Below are 13128 nucleotides of genomic sequence, written 5' to 3'. Positions count from 1 at the left end.
CGGATGCAAACGCCATCCATGAATCAATCCGTTGGCAACACCACGTGAGACTCTGGTGTCACACAGCAGAAGCATCACGCTACCACTCACTGATCAGCAGAAACCCAGGGATCTCTTCAATGGAGTGAACTCAAGTAGGGGTAAAGACCATCATGAGATTGCGAAACTGTACACGCAGAACGAAACCCCAACCATCATTAAAACCTGACATATCGGCCTCCAGAAACATGACAAACCCCTAACGCCGGCCACCCTTTGTTATCCCTGCAAAGCTTTGGTGTGAATAAGCGAATGTCTCCTCTACCTTTTCAGTGACTCGTATCCCAAACGTGACGCCAGCTAGTTAGCGGGTTTCGGCGGAGGGCCTGGAGGAGGCGCGTAATCATTGTCGGTAGCGCGATGGTAGGCGTTCTGCGGCGGTTGTAGCTGAATGCCCTCCTGGTTGCCCCCGTAATACTCGTTGTTTGGCTGGTTGCCGCCGTAGTAGCCACCACCCTCACCATACTTGTAGCCGCCCGGCGGGGGAGGGACTCCTTGATCATGGGGCGAGTATTGCGGCGGCGGAGGGTAGTACGGAGGTGGTGCCGGAGCCATCCACCCGGTTCCGTACAATGGTTGTCGGCCTAGTCTCCTGCGCCGGCGCGAGTTACGGCTGTTTAGAAGGTATTGATTTAGTAGTCGTTCAAATGGAAAAAAAAGCACGTAAGATGCTGAAAGGATGACGTACACAAGAGAGGCAAAGATGATGAGGATGAGGAGAATAGCCAGGCCGGCGAAAACCCAGCGGCCCCAGTGGTACCATGTGGAATAGTAGTGGCAATCGCCATCGAAGTCACGGTAGCGGCCAGGTCCGCATCTACAGAACGATTGTTAGCTAGTGTAATCATAAGGCACTGGTGCATCGTGTCCTTCATACCCGTCAGCGCGCTTTGCAAGTTCGGCGACCTTGTCGGGAAAAGGCGCCATGATCGGTTTGCGTTGGACCGTTCAAAAGCTGTGCAAATGAGTCTTAATGCGGGATTTCAGTACGAGAAAGGCCCCGAAAGGTTGAACGATGATGCCGTTGATAATCGGAAGTTGAGCATGGATGCGTTGGTTGAAGAAGCTAGGGGAGGCGCCGTGGAAGATATTATGCGGCGGAGCAGAGGAGGGCCGGGCGAGGTGACGTGCCATCGACGAAGTTCCCACACTGTGGATCACCTGGCATGGCACACGCCGTTTGTACCGCCAACATGCGGAAATTCGGCAGAGCCGCACCGTAAGACATGACACTTCCGCACGTTGTCATATCGGAAGGCGTGGCACTTTGATGGCTGAGCAAACTTGGCCACCGGTGTCCCAATGAGATCACCCGAGGCAGACTGCCAAGCGGCGTACCAAGTTTTGGGCAACAGCGCATGTTTGCCGATTTCCGTCGTTCTCTTTCAAAAAAACATCTTCCACGCATTTCGTCCAATGTAGTTATTCCGTAATAGGATACACCGCTGCCTGCATTTTATCGCACATAGACATGGCTTGGTTGAGCTCCGGTTCAGAACACCACGGTTGCGGTCAATAGTGAGAATCCGTTACCGGAGGCCTTGATCTTACAGGATTCGTAGGAGGCGCAGGGAACTGTTTGCGAGGTTTTATTCGGAGACACTCGCGACCCTGGCTCAGGTCATCATACATACGGATTACAGAGGCACGCTACTGCTCCACAGGCTTACGTAGTACGTTAGACAGACGGTGGTTGGGGATACGGATACGCATGTTTGATATCCAACGCCTCATGAGACGTACTTTTTGCCTCTTTTGGAAGAAAGATGCCATCGAAGTGACAACAACTACAAACGCTTGTTAAAATACTCCCTGTCACCCAGAATCTCTCCAACTTTAGGTCGCAAAGACCCTCGTAGATGGGGGTATTGGTGGGTGAACTTCTCCATCGGTCAACACCAGTTCAGATTCAAATTTCTCGATGACCAACTCTCCCATCACGGCGCCAGCACCGCGGCTTACTATGTAGGCGGGTCTGTCATATTCAGGTTATGCGAAGGACTGGAGACTTGATGGACCAGACTCGGGGGCCCACTCGGACTTATATAATGCCACAAGTTGACCGGTCAGCCACAAATTCAAAGCCACGTGATTGCCGCTAGCCCCATCTTGATTTCCCCCTCCACACACAAAATTTAGAACAAGGAGAAAAATCCAGCCCCGAACTAACAAACAGGAAGGTATCCCGCCATCACGTCAAAATGGCTACCACCCAGGCAGTTCAGGTGTTCGGCAAGAAGAAAAATGCCACAGGTACGGGTGTTTTGCTTTAAGCGAAACGAATCGGTCGATCGGACTCTGACAGGATTGCAGCCGTCGCTCGCTGTGTGCAGGGCAAGGGCCTGATCAAGGTCAACGGCAAGCCGCTCAAGCTGTTCGCCCCCGAGATCCTGCGGGCGAAGCTCTACGAGCCCATCCTTCTCCTCGGGACCGACAAGTTCGCCGACGTCGACATCCGCATCCGGGTCGCTGGTGGTGGTCACACTTCCCAGGTCTACGCGACGCGCCAGGCTGTACGTATATCCCTGGTACTTCGGTGCGAGCAGATGTGAGCGGGGCAGATGCTAACATGAGGATTTTAACAGATTGCCAAGGCCATTGTCAGTAGCCGGATCTACCGCACCGCACCTCGATTTCAAAGTGGAAGGGTTGACTTGCTGATACGGGCAATCGTTTAGGTCGCTTACTACGCCAAGTACATCGACGAGCACTCCAAGAACCTCCTCAAGACCGCTCTCATTCAGTTCGACCGCAGCCTTCTCGTTGCCGACCCCAGGCGTTGCGAGCCCAAGAAGTTCGGTGGAAGGGGTGCCCGTGCGAGGTTCCAGAAGTCCTACCGTTGATCGGTTTTTGGGTCATGTCGGGAAGCGGGAACTTGCGTGGACACGGACGGCGTTCGGCATTGCATTCATCAGCTACGAGTCGATATTGGCCTCCGACGATGGCCTGCTGAGGTGCACAATACAGGCGCCTTGGGAGATAGGAATAAGACTCGAGTCGACCTGGCACCCATCCGATATTGTTGGCGGGTTCATACGTGGAGCATGTGAGACCTGGATGGGTGTTTGAGCGGCGGAATATGAGAATCGTGGAAGCAATAGAGCAGCTCGAATGCCCCCGGCTCGCCCGCGCCTGGGTGGGAATGCGATCGGTGTTTCCTTGTGTCCCGGGTGCCGAATCAAGAACAGTGCCGATGAAGGATGGACAAGACGATGTGATGCTTGGGAAGTGGTTGGACATTCTGACGGAGTGTGCAGTTTCGTCACCGACGAACGACGAAGTTTTGGACGAGAATCACGAAACGGACCCTTATGGGTGATTATTATCACTGGACCTCCACCACGATCGCACCCGCACCCGCTACCACACCACAAGTGGCAGTATTAACAGATCACGGTTCTCTTAGCCAAAGGTTATTTTCAGCCATGCCACGACTTTACAGGAGCCAACCTGGAGACATATAGGTCGTGCCGGCGTGTTGCGTACGTCACCTGGCCACGGCAGAAATCAGGAAGCGTGGACAGTTTTGAGTGTCAGAAATGCGGCATGACATGATGGAAATGTGCAAACCGCAGCGCCCGACTTCGCTTATCAGCATGTTGGGTCTACTCTAGCTGACAAGACCTCTGTTCGTCTCCGTGACTTCCAGCATTTGAGCGTTGATTACAAGGGTAGCCTGGTGTTTGCGAGTGACACTGCTCTCTTACTCTCCTTAAGCTCGTGCACTCTCGAAATATCGGGGCCCAATGGTGGACTCGTCAGGCTTGTGGTAGTTATCACCTAAAGGACAGCCAAGGAACGGGGAGCTCACATCCTAGGTGCTGGTCCCAGGGAAGGCCAGCGTAAACTCGCCTCGAGGCGAGCTATGAATGCTTCGGAGCGAACAGTCAAATTAGGTACGTGCGAAGCGCCCGGTTCCCTGTCCTGCCATGACCCGCCCTGGTTTCCCTTGCCTTGCCTTCGCTCCGTGTACGCGGGCGTGTCGTTGATGGATGGATTCCCAAGCAAGCAGCAGCCAATGATACCTTCCCACGTCAATGGCCGGGAAATGGCCCGTGTGTAAGTCCAGTACTTGACCCCTTCGCGCCGTCCCTCCTTTTGAAGCGTGCAGACCTTGCTCTTTTTCTCTTTTTTCACTCGTTTCTCCTTCCATGTTCTCCGTTTCCTCGCTAGACTCTTCCCCCCTCCTTCTTTTCTACATTCGCGAAAATGGAGCTGTTGTCTCTTGACTTCCCTCGGCGTCTCAACGCTCCGGCCAATACAACCCTTACCTGAGTGGGTGGGGCTGCTTCACCTCCCAGTAACCTTACCGAAAGCCTTCAAGTCACGACCACGACAGACCGGACCACTGGCTGGCCACATGGCTTGCTAAAGGAACTCCTCTCAGGTCGTCTCGTTAGGTTTCATCACCATTTCAGTCTTTCAAAAACGTCATCATTGTCTTCGAATGAAGCGTCCACTATGAGGAACCCCCGAGGATACAAACTACCTGCCACGCCTAGCACGCCTCAGACAAACCTCTCCGAGTCCCGTCCATACAGGCCCTAGCGTGCTTTTGAAAGAATGTTTGTTTTCTTGGAAATGTTTTCATCCATTTCCTCCCTCACCGCTGCAAGTGGCAAGCGCCATTGCAGCTGCTGCCAACCAAGCGCGGCGTTGCGGCACCTGACTGAGCTGGTCTGCACCAGAAGCCTTTGCGTCTTTGCCTCGCGCGCTCGAGGAGACAGTCTTTGGGGCCTGCCGGATCCCTAATTTTGAGACCTGACCACAGCAAGGAGTTCCAACGCCGCCAAGACGAGAATGAGAGGGAACCGGTGTTGAGAGAAGAAACTATGGTCGTCGCCGGCCGATAATCAAATGTCTTTGCCCGAAAAGCTGCTGTGACGACACGGAAAGAGCAAAGGGGAAAAGAGAAATGCGAAACCAGAAGACACCAGACCCAAACTGCCGAGAGACCGAAGCACCACGCGAACCGAATCCCGCCGAAAGTTGGGTATCCAAAACAAGAAGCAACGACAAGCTCACAGGCCTCAACAACAGAGCTCATCGGTTGGCAAACCTCATCAGCCATTGCAAGACGGCCTCAAGGTTGGTCTCCTCCTTGGCCGAGATGCCATAGCACGAGACCTCACGGTGGGCGACGTTCTTGAGGTCCATGGCGTCAATCAACTCATCGACAGACAACTTGTTAGGTAGATCCGACTTGTTGCCGAGCACGAGGAGTGGGATGCCCTCGAGGGTTGGTTGGCTCATTAGCGAGTGTAACTCGTCGCGAGCCACGGGAAGCAGGTCTAGGTCGGCGATATCGACAATGAAGACGATGGCGTTAACATTGCGACAATACCTCTCCCACATGGGCCGGAAGCGGGGTTGACCACCCAAATCCCAGCACTTGAGTGTCACATGCCCCCGTTGCACCCGCTTCATATTGAATCCGACGGTGGGTATGGAGCTGCAAGAGGAGGTCAGCCGGGGCCACGGGAATCAAGATGGTGGGGACGGCCGAATTCAGCAAACGGGGTGGGAGATTGTGAAGAAAGGGTTGCTTACTCGATCGCGAACTCTCCTCCCTGTTCAATGAAACGACGTCAGTGCCTGCAGTCCATGTCGGCATCGAGCTGCTGGAGCTCTTTTACTCACCGAGAGGACGCGGAGAAGAGAGGTTTTGCCAGCATTCTGCAGTCCGATCATGGTCACATCTAATTCGGTCGCCCTGCATCGAGAATCAGCACCACGAAACCCCAGAGCGCGTCGCAGCGATGTGCTGCCGATGAGATGCGGCCCGGTAGTGCCCCGCAGCTCGGCGACGCTGGGGGAAATGCATGGCAGTCAGACTCACCAGAAGGTCCGTAACAGCCAGTCGTACACCCTTCTGAAAAGCCCCGCCATGGTCGCTGAGGGTCCACGCTGTCGTCGAAAGTAATCCGCAGAAGATGTTGATGGAGTCAACGATCAGGTCAGGCCGCGCTGCTGATGTGGGAAAGTCACGCAGTGGCTTGCGGGTTTAAAGATTCGGAAGAGAATATCGTCCGGACCCAAGCTGACGGGCGACGGATAGGCGGTGACAAGTCTCAGCTGGGTCCAGTTTCAATGTTTTGCGCCCAGACTCTGACGGCGGCTCAGAATTATGAATAAATGTTTCGTATGACGCGCCTCTGCTAATAAAGCGCTTGCAAGCTCGCAAAGATATGGGAACCAAGATGAAGTGATTTCCTGCTAGTAGTCGGTGAGGAAGGAAAACGGGAGCGGGTGTGGGTTGAGCAAGTGACCAGGCCCACCAAGAAACCAAGACGATACAGCCGGGGAGCACAAAATCTAGGGAGGCAACCGTTGTGCAAGTCAACCTGAAAGCTGTGGTCCGTGCCTCGGTGCGCAGAAAAAGGACGATGGGACGTTAAACAGTGATGCGGGCGGTTAGCACTTAGGATTCCCGATGTGGAGCTCCAAGACGGCGAGGAGCGGGTGGAAACTTGTCGGCGAGACGAGACGATCGGCTTTTGATCATGGACGAGGGTGCGGCGGCTCGGAAAGCCCCAGGTTGCAGTCACACTCGGTGCTGGGACCCCAGAGCCAAGCGGCGGCTGCGGCTGCGCGGCAGGGGACGCGACGGCGTCAAGTGAGCGATGGTAGCTCAGGGTCGCAAACAGCCGTGGTCAGGAGGGTTGTATCGTGCACCAAACAAGAAGAGTAACGGGGAGCGTAAACAAGGCTGGCCCTGCAAGAAAATTGCTGCAGGAGGTTGCCGCTGTGGAGGCTGCGGGGGACTAAAGGCCGAGCCGATCTGAGATGGGGAGACTGATGAAGAGTTGAGATGCGGTTGCGGGCGTCCCTGCTTCTGTGGGCCTGGTTTCCGGCCCCGGCGTTTGGCTTTGGGGGGATGGGTCGGCAGTGGTGACCGGGCGCCTCTATCTGAATCGAATTATTTCTCGCGAGCCGCCGACACAGAGGGCTGCTGCTGCTGCTAAACCCCGGACACACGACAACGATTCACACTCCCAGGCTGGCGATATGGCTAGGGGATTCTCCAGAAGAACTTCGAGAGCAAACGGTTCCATGTCGGGTGAAAGAGTTCTTGGGGAGTAAGAAGTGAGCCTGCAACAGCGGGGTCACAGGCGTTCAACTGATTGGGTCATCGAACTGCATGCAACCTGGAAGCTCTGGCCATGGGTTCCCACATACCATCCCACGCCCGCAAAGCCAATGGCTTCAGCGTTGAGGCTTGGAGAGAGCAAGTTTCCTTTCCTTGGATGGTGCTTTCCAAGAGCCCTCGACCCGAAGCCAATGATGAAACCGACCGAAATCTCAAAAAGCAAGCAAGCGCCTTCAAAGTCGGGGCGGTCGCCAACAATCCCAGATCGGTCCGGGTCTACAATCAGTGCCGTTCATTTACTAGGTGTGTACCAAGTCCCCGGTCATTTGACCTCGGCCTTACAGGGCTGTAGGTACCAATCTTATAGCTTCCTAACCCGAGCATGGCACCTTAGCCACGTACGTTGCCTACATTATTCAAGGTCCCTAGGTACTCCGGTAAGGTTAAATGGGTGCCTACGGTACCTAATCTCGTTACCTACGCAGGTATGTAGAGCACATACCTGCACGAATCCCGCTTGGTTTTAAAGCGGTGGTCAAGTTCGCAATCTGTCAACCTCGAGTACCTTGTGCAATTCCATATATACCTCAAGCACACACACTTATCTTGGCGAGACTGCGTGTGAAATCGGAAAGCCGACTGTGGGCCTGCATGCTGCACATCGTCCTTGCTACGCAGGCCGGCTCCCTCAGAACCCCAATGGTTGGCTGCTGCAAGCTGGGCTCTGCTTGGGGCCTGATATGGTCTGGATGCCCACTCCACTGACGATTCACTGGACATCAGTTGAGCATCCCTAAACCTCTCCCCACACGGCCGCAGTTGGGCTGGCCCGACTGGGCAACATACCTGACCTGCCATATGACGACTTGTTTGGTAGTGACCAGAAGCTGGCAACATATAGTGTCCGTCGGCAAGGCAGGTCCTGATTCCAAGGCCTCAATCCCATGCACAGCATCCGGCTGGCGGCCCTCAACGCAACGCCGAAATTCACTTGTCCTGCCGTGGTAGTTGTCTGCCGTCATGGCGACCAACGATAACCCGATCCTCGAAGCTTCACAACTTGAGCCCTTTGATGCAGTTAAACGGTTGATCGCCAGGGACGACGTAATAGGCATGTCAAGAACAGGCCCGTATATTTATTCATGACTGGCTTTAAAGTCTTCCAAAAATCCATGTGCTCCCTTAATGGTAACGCGGTAAGATACGGAATACACCTGCATGCAGCGGATGACCTTCCGTGCACATGTAGCGTACGGCATCCATGTACGTAGTATGGTTTTTGATGTGGCACACCCACACCACACGGCGGGTGCGGCCGTGAGAGTGTGAGCGAATAAAAGCCCCACTACCAACAGGGGTACCCACCGATAACTAAGCGATAAGAGAAAAAAGTTCCCAAACGGACCTTTACATCGTTCAACTCTCGCTTGAGGATATTCCCATTTCGAGCGACACCCAGAATTCCCGCCCCTCCAGCCAGCTCCGCGGATACCCCAGTAATGCGCAGACAGTAAGCAATTTCCTTTGAACGAGGGCACCGCGACACAATCCTAGGCGACTGAATCGCGCCCTCAAACGATATACGTCGCGTTCAGTCCCCCCCAACAAGTGAACATGGCCCCCGAGCCCACCAACACATCGTGGGATCACGAGTACCACACCATTCGTCGCGAGAAGCTTTTTCGAAATCCCCCGACCGACAGGACTGCCTATCCTGCCCTCCAGCTCGCGGTTGATCCCCATATCGAGTCGTTTAATGCCCTCTTTCGCACCGACGGGAGGCCCAGCCTTCTCGACCATGCGCTCGCCGAGATCGGGACGAAGACTTTTCTAGATGGAGATGAGCGAGCGGCGCCCGCGGGTAGAAATAAGCTGACGATTCGGTACAAGAGCGTCACGCTTCAGAAGTCCCAGGTTCCGCCCTCCAACAAGTTTGCAAAGAGGCGCGAGATCTTTCCAGCCGAGTGTAGAGAACGACACGTCTCGTACCGGGGGAAGCTCACGGCTGTTTTCGAGTACCGCATCAACGATGGCGAGCCTCAGGAGTTTGTCAGAGAATTGGGCCAGATGCCCATCATGGTCAAGGTATGTTGCCCCATTCTCCTCAAACTACATCGGAAGCATGTCTTGACGCGCTCCGTTCGACGTAGTCCAATAAATGTCACCTTGAAAACAATCCGCCGGCGCTTCTTGTGCAGAGAAAAGAGGAGTCCGAGGAGCTGGGCGGATACTTCATCATAAACGGCATCGAGAAGATTATCCGTCTGCTCCTGGTCAACCGCAGGAACTTCCCGCTGGCTATTATCCGCCCGAGTTTTGCCAACCGCGGTTCCTCGTATACGCAGTACGGTATTATAGTACGGTCGGTCCGGCCAGACGAGACCTCGCAAACGAATGTGCTCCACTACCTGAACGACGGCAACGTCACGTTCCGGTTCTCATGGAGGAAGAACGAGTATCTCGTGCCGGTCATGATGATTCTCAAGGCCCTTATCGAGACCAACGACCGAGAGATTTTCGAGGGTCTGGTGGGCCCGCCAAACTCGAAAGGGATCGAGAATACTTTCTTGACAGACCGTGTTGAACTGCTCCTCCGCACATATAAATCATACGGTCTGTACACCAAAACACAGACCCGGGCGTATCTGGGACAGAAGTTCCGGGTTGTGCTCGGTGTCCCCGATACCATGTCGGACTATGAAGTAGGCACAGAATTCCTCCGCAAGGTGGTTCTGGTGCATCTTGGTTGTGTCGATGTCACCGAGGAACAGGATCTCGACAAGTTCAAGATGTTGCTCTTCATGTGCCGGAAGCTCTACGCCCTTGTTGCCGGCGACTGCGCAGTCGACAACCCCGATGCGGTGCAGAACCAGGAGATCCTGCTCGGCGGCTTTCTGTACGGCATGATATTGAAAGAGCGGCTTGATGAGTTGCTCTCCGTCTCACTCAAGGCGGCTCTGCGAGATTATCTCAGACGAAACCCGACCCTCTCTTTCACGTCTTCCTCTTTTGCAAAGGACTTTCCGATTTCCATTTTCAGGAGGACAAACGAGAACCTCGGCAATGCCCTCGAGTATTTCCTCTCGACCGGCAATCTTCAGAGCCCCTCGGGTCTCGACCTGCAACAGACTTCGGGCTTCACCGTGGTGGCCGAGAAGCTCAACTTCTTGCGTTTCATCAGCCACTTCCGTATGGTTCACCGTGGCAGTTTCTTCGCTCAGCTGAAGACCACGACCGTCCGGAAGCTGCTGCCTGAGTCCTGGGGTTTCCTGTGTCCCGTTCACACCCCTGATGGTGCGCCTTGTGGATTGTTGAACCACTTGGCCCACAAATGCAAGATCATGACGGAGTCGGTGGATGTGTCGGCCGTTCCGGGCGTTGCTATGGAGCTGGGCGTGAACGACTACTCGTCCGCCGCCACAAGCGAGAGTGTCGTCGTGATGCTCGACGGCAGGATCATCGGCTGGTGTACCCCCAAAGCGGCCAAGGCTGTCGCTGACACCCTGCGGCGCTGGAAAGTGGAGGGCGGCCACGGCATTCCGGTACTTTTGGAGATCGGCTATGTGCCTCCGTCCAGGGGCGGGTCGTATCCTGGTATCTATATGGCGTCTCAGCCGTCGAGGATGGTCCGGCCGGTGAAGTATTTACCGCTGGGCAAAGAAGATTTTGTCGGCCCGCATGAGCAGCCGTACATGTCGATTGCGTGTACAGAGGAAGAAGTCATTCCAGGTGACTCAACACATGTCGAGTTCGACCCTACCAACATCCTCTCCATCTTGGCCAACATGACCCCCTTCTCCGACTTCAACCAGTCACCCCGAAACATGTACCAGTGCCAGATGGGTAAGCAATCAATGGGCACACCGGGAGCTGCAATTCGGTATCGGACGGACAACAAGATGTACCGCCTCCAGACCGGCCAAACCCCTATCGTCCGTGCCCCTTTGCACAATACCTACGGTTTCGACAACTTCCCCAACGGCATGAATGCCGTGGTTGCTGTCATCTCGTACACGGGCTATGACATGGACGATGCCATGATTCTCAACAAGTCGGCGCACGAGCGAGGGTTCGGTCACGGCACAATCTACAAGACCAAGAAGATCAGTCTCAAGGATGACACAAGGACCCGGACATCCAAGACCATCACCAAAATGTTCGGTTTTGCTCCCGGCAGCCCCGTCAGGGCGTCGGACCGCGAAATGCTCGACGAGGATGGGCTGCCTTACGTGGGCCGCCTGGTCAGGGAGGGAGACATTCTCTGTGCCTGGCACACTGTCTCGGCCGACTATAGCGGGCAGCTAATCAACCGAGACGGCATCACGCACTGGGAGCGCTACAAGGAGGCGGAGGACGCCTTTATCGAGGAGGTGCGCGTGATCGGGAGCGACTCGGGGAATGAGCCCCTGCAGACAATCTCGATCAAACTCCGCATCCCCCGGTCGCCCGTCATCGGTGACAAGTTCTCGTCGCGTCACGGTCAGAAGGGCGTCGCGTCGCAAAAATGGCCGGCCATCGACATGCCCTTCTCCGAGTCGGGCATCCAGCCCGACGTCATCATCAACCCCCACGCTTTCCCGTCTCGCATGACAATCGGCATGTTTGTCGAGTCACTTGCTGGCAAGGCCGGCGCTCTGCACGGCCTGGCACAGGACTCGACGCCGTTCAAGTTCAACGAGGAGCACACGGCGGCCGACTATTTTGGCCAGCAGCTGATCAAGGCAGGTTACAACTACCACGGCAACGAACCCATGTACTCGGGCATTACTGGAGAGGAGTTTGCTTGCGACATCTACATCGGTGTGGTCTACTACCAGCGGCTGAGACACATGGTCAACGACAAGTACCAGGTGCGCACAACGGGGCCGGTAGTCCCAACGACGGGCCAGCCCATCAAAGGCCGCAAGAAGGGCGGCGGTATCCGCGTGGGCGAAATGGAGCGCGACGCGCTGCTGGCACACGGCACCGCGTTCCTGCTGCAGGACCGCCTGCTCAACTGCTCCGACTACACCAAGGCGTGGATTTGCCGCGATTGTGGGTCGTTTTTGTCCGTGCAACCGACTGTGTCGCCGTTCATTGGCAAGCGGAAGCAGGTCGGCACCGTCCGCTGTCGGAACTGCGCGCAGCGCCTGGATCAGATCGAGGGGCTGGATCTGATGAAGCTGGACGGGGAGATCTGGGAGGACGGTCAAGGGGTGCAGTGGATCGGCGGGGAAAACACCACAATGGTGGTCGTACCGGGCGCGCTGAAGTTTCTGGATGTGGAGCTGGCGGCCCTGGGCGTGAAGATGAAGTTCCGGGTGGACACCAAGGACGCGACTCGGCGGGGCCCTTTGAGGGCGACGGCACCGAAGACGCTCCCGAGTGTGGCGGCTTCGGCATGATGAAGCAACATGTCACTCTTATTTTCTGTACCATTTTCCTAAGCCAGGTAAAATACTCGGATCGTTTTTCCGTTGTAGAGTTCCCCCATGCTTTGTCTCGGGACCCCCGGCGTGTATCGTACGCGCCTTTTTAGATGAGAGTTGCAGGGACCAGACCATATCGCAGTAAACCATGGCAATAAGAAGTCCAAGATAATAACTCCATTGGAATTGCTGGGCTTGAAGCCGCATGAAAAAGTTGCTCGCTAGCCTGGGGATAGTTAATTGACCGTCTGCCCTTGGGAAACGCGAGGGAAATGAGAAGCGGCTGCAGCACCTCCGAACACAACAGAAACATAGCAGGTAATCCGAGATCTCATGGCCAACGGCTGTAACGGCTCTATCATGCAGCCTTCCGCTGCCCTGGGTTGGTTCCTGGTGTCACCGTCCATCCCATCTTGTCGAGATTGGTTTCCTCATGAGGCGGCCTCGCTTTCGCCAGCAACGGATAGAGGTCATATTGACAAGAAATCGCCTTCGGTTCGTATTTCACTGTGCTAGCACATTTGGAAACCGGAAAGAGCCCTAGATCTGATCTTGTTTTTTTTTTTTTTTTAAAAAAAAAAAAAAAAAAAA

The 13128-nt window shown here is 55.1% G+C and overlaps 4 protein-coding genes across 4 annotated transcripts; 2 read left to right on the top strand and 2 right to left on the bottom strand.

The window, feature by feature from the left end:
* Nucleotides 1-339: 339 nt before the first annotated feature.
* P884DRAFT_297138 (chitin synthesis regulation, resistance to congo red-domain-containing protein) lies at nucleotides 340-966 on the bottom strand (the record flags this gene model as incomplete). The annotated part of the gene is made up of 3 exons (XM_069444484.1): nucleotides 340-652; nucleotides 728-856; nucleotides 917-966. 3 exons carry the CDS (start codon nucleotides 964-966, stop codon nucleotides 340-342), a joined length of 492 nt encoding a protein of 163 aa, XP_069300644.1.
* Nucleotides 967-2240: 1274 nt separating this feature from the next.
* P884DRAFT_192510 (40S ribosomal protein uS9) lies at nucleotides 2241-2882 on the top strand (the record flags this gene model as incomplete). The annotated part of the gene is made up of 3 exons (XM_069437683.1): nucleotides 2241-2292; nucleotides 2353-2567; nucleotides 2718-2882. The coding sequence occupies 3 exons, from the start codon at nucleotides 2241-2243 to the stop codon at nucleotides 2880-2882; spliced, it is 432 nt and encodes a 143-aa protein (XP_069300643.1).
* A 2200-nt stretch (nucleotides 2883-5082) lies between these two features.
* On the bottom strand, nucleotides 5083-5928 carry P884DRAFT_275184 (P-loop containing nucleoside triphosphate hydrolase protein; the record flags this gene model as incomplete). The annotated part of the gene is made up of 4 exons (XM_069442816.1): nucleotides 5083-5491; nucleotides 5590-5609; nucleotides 5680-5752; nucleotides 5879-5928. 4 exons carry the CDS (start codon nucleotides 5926-5928, stop codon nucleotides 5083-5085), a joined length of 552 nt encoding a protein of 183 aa, XP_069300642.1.
* A 2639-nt stretch (nucleotides 5929-8567) lies between these two features.
* On the top strand, nucleotides 8568-12690 carry P884DRAFT_217644 (uncharacterized protein). Its single transcript, XM_069439354.1, has 2 exons — nucleotides 8568-9214; nucleotides 9280-12690. Exons 1-2 carry the CDS (start codon nucleotides 8744-8746, stop codon nucleotides 12511-12513), a joined length of 3705 nt encoding a protein of 1234 aa, XP_069300641.1. The 5' UTR covers nucleotides 8568-8743; the 3' UTR covers nucleotides 12514-12690.
* The last annotated feature ends 438 nt before the right edge of the window (nucleotides 12691-13128 follow it).

The sequence above is a fragment of the Thermothelomyces heterothallicus genome (genome assembly GCF_042370625.1).
Source record: "Thermothelomyces heterothallicus CBS 202.75 unplaced genomic scaffold P884_scaffold_3, whole genome shotgun sequence".
Lineage (NCBI taxonomy): Eukaryota > Fungi > Ascomycota > Sordariomycetes > Sordariales > Chaetomiaceae > Thermothelomyces > Thermothelomyces heterothallicus.
The sequence above is the reverse complement of the archived record's forward strand: the minus strand, read 5'-3'. Positions and strand labels throughout refer to the sequence as shown.

Bases quoted from the DNA above. Each gene is read 5' to 3' on its own strand.
- P884DRAFT_217644 (XM_069439354.1), top strand. From the start codon at position 8,744: ATGGCCCCCGAGCCCACCAACACATCGTGGGATCACGAGTACCACACC. The intron at 9,215-9,279 runs GTATGTTGCCCC...CGTTCGACGTAG, and splicing joins AGATGCCCATCATGGTCAAG to TCCAATAAATGTCACCTTGA.